Below are 13280 nucleotides of genomic sequence, written 5' to 3'. Positions count from 1 at the left end.
TTATTTACGTGATTTGTTACATTTTCTAGATTTCTTCTCTGATTTTATTTTACGTTTATCTGAAAATAGTAGAAATGAAATGTTGAAAGAAAGAGGTTTTCTTTATAATTCATACTTTAAAATGAATGCGGAAAGTGAGCATTCTAATTGGTGGGTTGTTTAATAGTCGACCTGGTAATCGATTAGTATTCTATTTTTCATGAACAGGAAACATGTTACTCTGTAGGGCCAGTGAAATGTCACTGAGCCCTAGCCAAATCATACGGCAGTTGGGTCACTAAATATCGAACAGACCATCAATCCCCATCAAGGTCAAGGACAATCAACGCGCATCAGTTAATCATACGCCATGGACTGGCCCATGCAACAGTGGTTCTACTTTCGCTTGTGTCTACTTTAACTAATATATTCCTTTTATAACGTCTTTTGTGTTGTACAATCTTCAGAGCATCCATGGTCCTTTGATACGTCGATGGGGCAATCCACGTAAGGTGCTGATCGCGAGGTGTGACTTCGAAGTTAGCTTGTTCGTTACACCGTTCCCGTCTAACTCGAGTAGGTCCCCAATTATTCGACATAGATCATCAACGTTGATGGTCTACAACTCTTAAATGTGTTTAGGAAGAAAATGCATTTTGCGGGTCACGTAAGCTGCTTTAAAATAGCTAATAAACTGATAAATGTGTAATGTACCCAAAAGGGACAATTTATCTTTTAATCAATCGTTCACACGAGTTGCTAAGCAGACAAAAAGGTTATTCTTAAAGATTTCCTAAGCCAAGTTTTTGCATCTCTGTTTTTTGTCTTGTTAAACTCAAATGATTTTATAAACATCTGAAAATAAGCTTAAGATCCTGTTTATTTCATACAAATATACAGAGTACTATTTTAGTAGTCCAAGATAAGGTTGTTTTATAATCATAAACGTTAACCACTGTGCTAAATTTGCAAAACAATGTGACAATTTTCTTTACTTAGTCAAGAAATATTAATTCATAACATTTTTCCTTTCGTTTGTTGAAACTTTTAATTTTCTGAAAACATACTTTTCAATGAACAGTCGATTTTAGAATAAAAACAGTGGAAACCGTTCGGCATCAGACCTGAAGTTCGTATGTTCTATCCACGATGAAGGCGTGTGTGGACACTGTTGAGGATTGTCATAATAAGACGAAACAGTTGTCTTACGTTTCATGGTTTTTGATGGTTGCCTAATTTACGTTGGTCCGTGATCTGGACAACGTTTAACAAAGTCCACAAACTCATAAAGTAAAAGTCAAAAATATTATTTGTACGAGTAAACTCTACTACTATGTAAAATCTTCACAGTTACAACATTTGGATTATAACAATCGCTCTCTGGAAATATAGTTTATTGTACGTGCAATTAGGTGTATCCACAATTAGTTAGGTCAAAATAATCTTCCTAAATAATTGAAGAAATAATTAACTACTCTGAAGATTAGAGATTCAAATGTATAGAAGAGATAATGAGTCTCTTTAAGTTTATGTACACTGAATTTTTATTGATAAAACAAGAAATAAGGTCGAATCACTGTCTAATAATTTTTGTCGAAATTACGTTTAGCCTTAAATCAAGTAATAGCATACATTAAGTGAGTTTGATTCAAGATTGTATGAGCATTTTAGTGTTTATATGATATTTAATGAGTATTGTTTGCAATAAACAAAATCACTTTGACTAATTACTACACAGAAAAAAGTTTCAGATCTAAGGTTTGGAAAACGTCTGAAAACTCGTCAGTGTGTTAACCACTTAGAGTAGTGAACAAAAAGAACATTGAGATGGAAACAATAATGTAGACTGATGTATTATTACGTAGTTGGAATGAAAATATGTAAAAACGTAAATCTCAGTTCAAGAGTTATGTTCCATTTTAAGACTTATGTATTTAGCAACTAAGTATAATATCTTTATTTAACGTCAATATAGTATTAGCTCATGTTGAGAATAAATGAATGAAAAGAGGAAGTCTGATTAACGACTTAAAAACATATAAAGTTGTAATTAAGTGTAGATAAAATCACAAAACTCACATTGGAATCCAGTTTCTGGTGGTGCAATAAGACAACTGGGTATCCTGTGAGCACACGCTGGACATTTACGATATTTTACTGTTTGAACTTCACTTGGAGTCAGCCATTCACCTGCCAAAGTTAACTCATTACATTTTGGACACTCCATAACACGCTTGCAGCATAGACCTGTGAATATTATCGACACCATATCAGGAGATGAATGATGAAAATAATAGATATATAATCTCGTTATGAGTCAAACTATATGCAAATCTGTATTACTATCTAGCTCATCTAAGTTTCTCTATGGTGCTTGAAATGATATTGGGAGCTTACGTCTTCGAAATGTGGATAGATTCTCTGTGATGATCATTTTTTTGAATTCGACTTCACTGTAAGTGGTAAAGTATTGTCTAGGTTTAACATAGCGATAAACTTATTACTCAGATATCCCCACATATGTTCTTCTCAGAATAGGTGTCACCACAAACTTCTTAGAACCAATGACTTTTGGAATGTATTCAGAGTAACCTCTATAACATCAACTCACTTATTTTTATGTAAAACTCATGTATCCGACCAATCCCAGAATACTGAAGCTTTCTTTTGAGTTTTGTTCACATAAAGGATAAACTTAAGTTAGGATATTTTCAGTGACGACTTACAATTTACATTCTTGAGAATGACTATATCTGAAACCACAAAGCCAGATACACTGAGTTTGAGTTCGACCCCTTATGAAAGCAAAGACTGGAACTAAATCAAATCTTTTCTTCAAAATACTAGATGAACTATCTTTAAAACCCACTGATACAATCGAACATACAGAAACACCCAGTTACAGCATTTGTAACTCTTTATCAAAATTGAAACCATTTCGTTTCAAGCATTATCTCAATATGAATTGCTTCGCAAATAAATTTTCGAGACTCTGAAATAGTTTACCGCGATCTATTCGTGAAATGAAATAACTACCACCGTTTATTTGCAACACCGATTGTTACCTCTCCTCCGAAACCTCTTTAAAAACACACCTGTATCCCTATTCTACTCTACTAGCAAGATTAATGGGATGTTATCAGAAAGGGGGTTTTGTGGAGATTATAGTAATTTAATGATTCAAATCATGAGTTGATAAAAGCAAGACCATTATGGAAAACCCGAAAGCACTGGACAGACGTTTCGTCCTAGTATGGGGATCCTCAGCAGCGCGTATCTAATCACTGAAGACAATAGTGGACGGTAGCGCAATTTCGTGGATTGGTTGGAGTTAGACTTTGACACCGTTGAATACCGGTTCAATGTATCCTCTGAAGAAGTGACTTACACTGAGTCACGAAACGTCAGGGAATCTAATTTTTCTACTCATTGGGATATTACAAATATATTATTTATTTATATTAATTGATCTTTTTTTTGTTAAATCATCGTCATAGTTGATAGTGTAAACATTTTAAAAACATTATTTTCTAAATTACCACTGATCAGTGAATTCACACACGCACACGCACAATATAAACATTAATATAAGGTTATTCAAATTAAATCTTCTTGGCTAGTTTACTAAAGAAAACTGTTTACTTGCAACAGGGATTAGTGAAAGTTTTAAATAGTTTCAATGGGTATATTAGTTACTCTGTTATTCAAATGGTTTTTTTCTGTTGTCCACAAAACCTCATATTATGGTTATCAAGTAAATTATTTTCGACAAAGGCTGACAAAATATCGTCGTTTACCTATGTCGTTATTGAACGATAATAAGATAAGAAACTCCTAGGAAAATATCTTCTTGATATATTTGACATTAATTTTCACTGAAAGTAAACATAATTGTTAGAAACCTGATACGTACTCTTAACTGTGTTTAGATAAGTTACAGACTTAGCATTAGGAATATTACTCAAAAGTAATATATCTTGTTCCATAGATCTACAATTTTCTGTGATTTGATTTGTATTTGAGTACAAAATTACAGAATATCTCACTAAAATCCGAGAACCATATAGAAAATAGTTAATTTGCAAAATTATAATCCATCGTCTCAGAGTTGACTGTTCCTTTTGCAAATATCAGTCCATTGTCTCAGATTTAATTGTTCATGCATTTTCATACCAACTGCGTTCTGTTTCCGTTCTTTCCTTATCGATCTTCTACTGAAATACATTTTATGCCTGACCATCGTTATAGACTGCTTATATGGATATAAGTAACCCACACCACAATGGTATCGTAAAAGAGACAATAATTAACTTTGAACACATAATCTACGATGTAGCTGTCTGTATGTATTTAATTGTTGATAACCTTTTCGATTAAAACTAAGTTTATTAATTTTTGTCAGTAAATAATCGACTTAATTATTTAACTAATTTGAAAATTGACTTTGCTTAAAACAATAAATATCTTCACACTGATCAAAATATAATCCTCACCTTTGTAAGCTAATAATATGGAATCGAATTCCTTTAATATAGGCAGCATAAGATTCCAAAGATTTTCCTCTGGGACAGGCCATTTATGCCATTTAGGCTTCTGTTTATGTTTCTGACGCTTATCATTGCTCTCTTTCAGTGATTTACCAGCATTAAACGTTGTATTTTCATCTAAAGTGCTCCTTTCATGGTTTTCCTCATCTATATTAGCTGCTGTATCGTTATTTTCAATTCTTATTTCGTTGTCATCTGAATTTGTGGTTGTTACTGGTAGAGCACGAAATTCAAACTTGATTAAACTGTCTTCATTGTCTGACTTTATCAGTAGAAATCTGAGTACTATCCGATTTATACTGTTAAACATTTGCACTCCTGTCTTCCAATGCGCTGTATATCGAAACTTTAAAAAAAGAATATAAATCAAAATTCAGCAATGATTATTGCTATAATAACTTTATTATTGTAGAAATACTACAAAAAAGACAACTTATACAGGTTATATGTCATCCCTAATACAATAAATAAATTCAGTACCTGTCCAGTTACGAGTATCGCTCATCCTGACTATTGAAATGCGAGACTTTTCCTTCATTATACAGACAATGTGCTTTTAAAAAACCTTCAGTGCTTTTCATAACATTTATGAAAAAGTCTTTTCACATGGTAGTATCGAATCAAATGAATAGTAGTAGTAGTAGTAGTAGTAGTAAACAGTTAATTTTCTTGTTGAGGAAAATATATTTAAAGTAGTTAGTATAACAGATGAAGTTTATCAATTACACTTTTGGTGTGCGATCAAAATAGAGTGACTAAGAATATTTGTTTTTACTAAAACTCGACTGGTAAAATGAAGTTTCTTCATTAAGATGCAGATCAGTTTAAGTATCTGGACTGTCACCACCAGGTACAAACCTGATTTTAATCATCAAACGTCTTAACAGACTAAACATATTCAGCTTTTTGTTGAGTTTTTAAAATAAATTTTTTTTCTCTCTTGTCTTAACCCCGTGTGATTGAGTTACTAATCTTAAAAACCGTTGAATGCACAAGTTCTCAGCTGATTAGTTCGTGTATTATCGATAGAACCAATGTTAAGGCAATTGCATAATGAGTATGCAACACAATGGAATAAAAGCGTGATGAAGTTGGACCTGTATGACGTCACTAGTGCACACAAATGACTATAGTTAGGTGCTTCCTGGTATTCAGTAAATACTCACCTGATAAAAACTAACTTCAAATTGATCATGTCTACTGTTAGCGGGTTATAAATTGGATTAAAGCATGATCCGTGTAGGATTGTGTCGGGGCACGCTGATTAGATATCTCCTAACCAATCCGAGGATACTTGGAGAAGACTCTAGAATTTCCTCATTCAAAAACTATAAATATACTAACGTTTTTCTTACTGCGATTCCTACTGCCATCCACCCTTGTTATTTGGAATATAATTTCGTTCCTGTCCAACAGTGTTCTGATTTGGAGACTTGTCGAGTGAAGTTGTGTCCAAGAATACTAAGCAATAAGAGTTGCTTGGTCGTAATAAGAGAAATTATAACATCTACAAAATCGTCTTACTGGATGCGATAATATAACAGATCTTTCTCTGTTGTCTGAATAATTTAATTTCAGCCGAATGAAAACTTAGCAGTGAAATTTTATTGACCAGTCTTGAAAAAAAATTTATCATGGGTCAACTTATGAAGTAAGTGTGCATCACAGCTATTAATTAGAAAGTGTAAAAAGTACAGGTTAGTTAAAATAGTCTCGTGAGTTAGAAAAAATGCTAATTAACGATACTCAAGGACAAACAGTTGAGTATGAAGCAAATAAAATGTGACAATTAACCCTTTGACATCAAGATATCGATTAGGCTATAACGATATTGCGAGATCAGAATGCCGATTGAGTTCCAATTCACAGAGAGGACTCCGATTTCCCTTCAGTATCTTATCATATTAGAAGTACGGAGAAATAATGTTTTTAAAAAATAACAAGAGAGCTTACTTTGAATAGTTCGGGCCAATTCAACCGTACTGTAGCCTTATCAAATAGTTCTTGAGGTAAACCATAAGAAAATCGATACACAAATATGATTGGTCTTGGTCCGGTTTCACAAGCTGTTTTCCAAAGGTCATTACTCATTTCATCTGTTGGGCTGCAAAACGATGTAGGGATAAGGCAGGGAAAGCACAAAGCAGGTAATCGTTCTGGACACAGTAAAGACTGGATCTGGTCATTAGTTGGAGACTGGCGCGTATCTGAGTTTGTACTATCCTCTGTATCCGATTGGTTATCTGGTGACTGAGATAGACTCTCCGTGCTAGATATAATTCCACACGATAAAGCTATTTCTCTGGGAGATGGAAACTGAGTAAAAATACAAAGTAAAAATGAAGTGAAAAAATACACATAGATTAACACTGTCTGGCCGATTAGGATAGGCTGCGTATATTTAAGAAATATATTGACAGACCTGTTGTACTTCAGTAAAAAATGAAACTATCATTTCACAGTTGACGCTTGAGAAAAAGACGTTTCTTCATTTCAGAACCGTTTGATATCTCAAAAATGTATGGACACATATTGTTAATATTATTATCGAAACGTATTAAAGCGCATTAATCTGTCTATAACTAACAATTCGGATGAAATATCTTGGATTATTGCCACTTTTAGCCTACCGCTACTGTACGACAGAAGAATTGTAACGCATCCTGGAAATATTTGGAACTAAAGCTTTCCATAAAACAACTAGCGTCCTTAGAAATGATGTGTTTAGTATTGGAGCGTTTTCTTGTGAAAATCTTGATTCGTCTAGTGGAATACTTAAGTTATACAAAAAGAATTAATGCTTTTGTAAAACTGGAATGTTTGCAAATAAAATTAGTAACAGTAGTACGTGTCATATAATTAAGCACAAAATCAAAAAGAAAGGTGAGTAGCTGAAGCAATTCATATCGTGCCAAATCTCTCTTCCCTCGATTGAGAAGGAGGTTTGATAGTTCATTCACTCTGAACCATTTATCCCGACAACCAGTAGAGTTCGACCGTGTTGGATATGAGTCAGTCACTCACCGAAGACAGTGGAAGGTGGTCACGCAATATCTTAGATTTGTTGAAGTTATATATTAACGCCGTTTGATGTCAACTCAGTGGTCTAGAGGTTAAGCGTTCGCGCCAGACTAGAGGTTCTGTGTTTGGAACTGGTGTGTGAGATCATGGATGAGCACCACCGAGGAATCCCAAACCAAGACGAAACGGTCGTTCAGTGCTTTGAGGTTTTCAAAGTTGTTCTAACATTGATCGGTTGATGATTTCAATGAAATTCAACAATGTGCACAATCCCTTATAGCCACTTAGTTGTGTTCATTCCTCACACAATTAACACACATACGTAACTTTCAGTTTCACCCCATATTATGAATTTCACATTAATTACACCCACCAACACATACACAAACACACGTAGTGATGTCTCATACAGAATGGGTTGTCCCCGGAAATTTGACTTTTCTGGGTGTGACATTGTATTTCTGTGTACCCTTGTCTCCCTTACCCTTAAACCCATCGAAACATAGTTCTCATCGTCTAGTCGGGAGCCAGCTTACAAATGAATACAAACTATCAAATTTAAAGGAGCAGCACGTCTCAAATTTATTGCCGCAGTCTTGTCGTTTCACATGTCTATACCGAACAGCGAGGCGAAAAATAAGTTTCGAGAGATATTTGTTGGAATTGGATTTCCAACAGAATAAGAGTTAGCCAGACGATTGGCAGTCTACGGGAATCAAGCTTTCTGTAATTTAATTATCTAGGATGGAAATTGCAGAGTGAATGGTTTTCATATAAAATATGTATCCAGAATGAAAGGGTGTATTCAACGGCGTAATACATCTTGATCAATACGAAAGTATGCTTCTCCAAATGTCTTGTATAGAATAATTTAGGCAAGCTATTGGTTGTAGATGGCGGTCGTCCGCTCATGTGCTTATGGTGTATGGATTGTTTACCGTAAACTGATGATCATTGACTCATAGCCATGATTTGCTGCGCATTGTTCTTCAGCAAAGCCCATGGTTCCGTCGTTTGATGGAAGATCAAATAAAGAGTATTCACTCTTTACTGTTATCGAGAGCTGCAGCCTTTGTAGTAATCAATTTTGTCTACGAAACTGTCAGAAGATGAATAATTACTCAAGATGCCTGCTTAGTACCATCTTAACCAAAAATGACAAGACATTTATATGATCAGATTTATTTTCATTTCCATTAAACCAAATATTCTCCCTTGTTTCTATTTAGACTCGTATTAATTTGATCCGGTTATTTATTTATTTACAATAAAGAAATGGCTTACACTTAGTTGCGAAACGTCAGAGATTCGAATTTCTACTCTATGGAATTTCACGAATATATCACAATTTTACTATTATTATTATTACTACCATTTAATTGACCTCACAAATTTGATTTGTTAACTATATTTCTTAAACGCCTTGTCTTCAACTTTTCTAAAAAGATACTAATGAAAGCATAACACATCGACCATGAAATTGTTCTTGTATGCAAAAATCATCAATAGTTTACTTGTCATTATCAAAGAGGATCTGAACAAGATTAAACTTCTAGCGTTAACTAACATGAAATTATTCTTCGTATTTTTACTGTGTATTCATTAGAAGTTTGGAATATTGTATTTTTACATAGCTCTACTTGGAAGTTTTCGTTTGATCCAGAAACTACCGCTTATTTCTCTTACTGTTCCAGGTTTCTCATTGATTAAGTATTTTCTTTTTTTCTCAGTTTTTGTACCACTTACGACTAAGTTGTACACACATTACAATTTCTTATTTTTATTCCTGTACCGTCAGATATTTAATCTATGTTATCAAATAAGCTTAGAGTCATGAATGAATAGAATAAAGCAGAGAAGATATTCTCTGGATAACTTCGCCTTTTGATTAGTCACTGGGTTAGAAGGGGCTTGTAAACCTATAAGTGTTAAGGTATTAGTCATTAGTCACTGTCATTGACAGAATCGAAGGTTAATAGTCCTAATGACATTGTGAGTGAATCGCTTTCATGATAAATTGCACGATCACATAAGTCTTAATGGGATTCAAGAATAAGTTCTTTTTCAAAACAGAACATTATCAAACATAACAACTGTGCGTTACACCTTAATTTATTTTCTTTTATTGTATACATTTATTGAATTCAAGTTAGTATTGAACTAGATGGTCCATACTTCTTAATAGTGTGGAATAAATTATCATCACCTTTTATAGCAATTCGCAGTGTATATGAGATTCTTATTCAAACACATGTTTATTTAGATAATTAATCCCATCCTGTCCTCAGAAGAAATATACTACTCTACTCTGATAATCATTTTCTTTTCTGATCCATGATTGATTTAGCATATACAAAATATCTGTGTAGAACCTACTAAAAGGTTAATATTATTGCTCTATCTATTTTTCTATACTATATACGAAAATATGATCCTTTAAAGAAATATATTCTGAGTCTGTCATTGTTTTGTGAATACCTACTTTCTATTATGTAAATAAATACAACTCTCGTCCTAAGCCAGGTAAATAATTACCGATTCCTAACTGACTATGTTTACAATATTTGTTGACATCATAACATTAATGATTTATACAGTTTTCTTATAAGCCAACTAATAAGTTTTTATTATTTTAGTCAATGTTTTAAAATTCAAAAAAAAAACAAACAAACAATGAACTCACTTTACATTTACATATTGAATATGTGAAAAGACTCGGAACTGTGTTTATGTTAGTAACTGAATTTTAAATGAATTATAAAATTTTTGAAAAAAAATTATCACCATCGCTACATATTTTTTTTACGAATTTACAAATTACGTAAGTGTTATATAGTTTTATGTTGATATCAGATCAAAAACAATAAGAATATTTGACTGTAAACTTTCGGAAAGTTTAGTTATTAAAAAATGTTTCTAAAATATATTGAATATATAGTTGAAATCATGAGTCAATTGAAGCTAGACCACCATGGAAAACCTGGAAGCACTGGACGGCCGTTTCGTTCTATTGTGGGACTCCTCAGCAACTCCCTTATCATGTGCTCACTAGTGACTAGCTCCATGAGGTATTTCCTGGAGTTCTAGTGAGAAGCAGTAACCAATAGAGTTCAACCAGGTCTGTTGGGAGATATCGACTCAACTTCGTGGATTGGTTGAAGTAAGACATTAACACCGTTGGATGCCGGCCAGCTCAGTGGTCTAGTGTTTAAGTGCTCGTGCGCGAGACTGATAGGTTCTGGGTTCGAATCTCGCGAACCGGGATCGTGGATATGCACTGCTGAGGAGTCCCACAATAGGACCAAACGGCCGTCCAGTGCTTCCAGGTTTTCCATGGTGGTCTAGCTTCAATTGACTCATGATTTCTACCATATATAAAAAGTTACTTACAAAATCTCCACAAACAACCCCCATATATTGAATAATTGAATATTTTAGAATAATTTGAATTCATTATTTAAGATAGGGCAACTGAGTGTGAAGGTGAAGGAACACAAACAATGCTTAAAGCACTTTCCTAAGTCCTCAGGTGATGTAAAGAACCTTGAGAACAAGTCAGCGATAGCATTACTCTTGATGAAATCGGGTCATACAATTGATTTCAATGGCACAAGAATCCTTCAAAAAGCTTTTAATTCTTACAAGGAGAGACAAACAGCTAAAGCCCTATACATATGGGCTAATCCAAGCAGTATTAATAGGAGAGATGGGATACAATTAGCTGTGAAATGGCAGCTAATCATTAATAAGTAAAAACATGAACTCCTTTCCGTTTTATCTATCACGTATTATCTAAGTGACAACAATTACATTCATCAATGATTCTAATCAGTTATCTTATCGGAATTTGTTAAACAATTAATTGGAACATTAAAATAACACAAATATTCCTTTTCAAATTACATTCTTCCTCTTTGAATTCATTCTTGTATTTTGTTTATTTATCTTCATTTTATACATTCTATGACATATATGATTCATCTCATATATTAAAAATTGTATGTTTTCCTCAAAACTCACCGACAGGAGTCAATATATAGTGAATGAAATTTCTCCTGTCACCACTTATGGTATATATACAATATGTTATCTTAACACACTTATCATTTCACATCACAAGTCTCTTACACACTAATACATATACTTAGTCCAGTGCTTCCAGGTTTTCGATGGTGGTCCAGCTTCAATCGACTCATGATTTCAACTTTGAAATATTGAAATCTCCACAAAACCCTTTCTGATTATAATCATATGCTCACTAGTGACTGACTTCAAGGTACATATCCTGGAGTTCTAGTGGGAAGCAGTGACCAGTGGAGTTCATCCAGGTCTGTTGTGAGATATCAACTCACTGATGACATTGGTGAACGGTCGCTCAAAATCGTGGATTGGTTGAAGTTAGACATTAACACCGTTGGATGCCGGCTCAGTGGTCTATCGGTTAAGGGCTTCGGCTCGAAACTGGTGGGTCCTGGGTTCGAATCTCGCGGGTGCGGGATCGTGGATGCGCACTGCTGAGGAGTCCCATAATAGGGCGAAACGGCCGTCCAGTGCTTCCAGGTTTTCGATGGTGGTCCAGCTTCAATCGACTCATGATTTCAACTTTGAAATATATTATTCCTATTTATTGTCATTATCTAAGAATTTTGATATTATTTTCATAGATACTAAACATAGGATAGTTTATTATCATAAATGATTATCATTATAGTAGAATAATAACATAAACAAATGATAATGATAAAGATTCACTTACATACTTGAATTTCCATATTGAAGAATTCAATTCATCTAATGATACATTAATTTGTGTATCAAAATTTTTAAATAAATCTGGTTCAGGTACTGGATATGCAAGTTCTAACCATCTCCATAATATTTCCACATATGATTTACCTATTTCAATATTATTTTTAATTATATATAAATTATTATATTCTACTAATGTTATCCATAAATATGCACTTAATATACCTGTACCATATTTTAATTCATTACAATAATTTATTAAACTATTGATTGAATCAGATTTTTTTATTTTTTTAAAATTCTTTATAAAATTTTTTAAAAATATTTTTGATAAATAAAATTTTTCAGAAAAATTAATTTTTTTATTTTTGATATAATCAATTATATAATATAAATTAGGATTTAATAAATATTTAAATGATTCAATAAATAAATTTGGATCAATTATAATATAGAATTTTGGATTAGGTCTAATCAAAGATGATGATGATGTAATTGGATCATTCAATGAATTATCTTCATTATTATTATTATTATTATTTAATGTTATATATGAATCTAAAATTAAAATTTTTCCTGTATTATTTAAATATGTTAAAAGTTGTTTTAAATTATGTAAATTTAAATTAAATTTATTTTGTATGATATGACAAAAAGAAGATTTAAGTAGTATCGTTGTATTTATATTCATTTCATTATTATTATTATTAAAATGTGTATTATAGCTATATTTTATATCATTTAAATATAATTCAATATCTAACCATATATTGGGTAATGGTTTTAAACAAAATGGTATATAGGTTGGTGTTTTCATAGCTAAATCAAATATACTATAATATAATTGATTAAAATTAATTATATTTTCATTATTATTATTATTATTATTATTTAATGAAATTCGATTAATATAAGGATATATAAATGTATATAATGTATTATATATATTATTTAATTGTTCATAATAATATGTTATTGATTGTG

At 32.6% G+C, this 13280-nt stretch overlaps 1 protein-coding gene across 1 annotated transcript; it reads right to left on the bottom strand.

The window, feature by feature from the left end:
* Smp_196730 (hypothetical protein) lies at positions 1 to 13113 on the bottom strand (the record flags this gene model as incomplete). The annotated part of the gene is made up of 5 exons (XM_018793296.1): positions 1 to 59; positions 2059 to 2226; positions 4473 to 4872; positions 6480 to 6842; positions 12304 to 13113. 5 exons carry the CDS (start codon positions 13111 to 13113, stop codon positions 1 to 3), a joined length of 1800 nt encoding a protein of 599 aa, XP_018647823.1.
* Positions 13114 to 13280: the final 167 nt, after the last annotated feature.

This window comes from Schistosoma mansoni, chromosome 1 (genome assembly GCF_000237925.1).
Source record: "Schistosoma mansoni strain Puerto Rico chromosome 1, complete genome".
NCBI classification, from domain to species: Eukaryota; Metazoa; Platyhelminthes; class Trematoda; order Strigeidida; family Schistosomatidae; genus Schistosoma; species Schistosoma mansoni.
The sequence above is the reverse complement of the archived record's forward strand: the minus strand, read 5'-3'. Positions and strand labels throughout refer to the sequence as shown.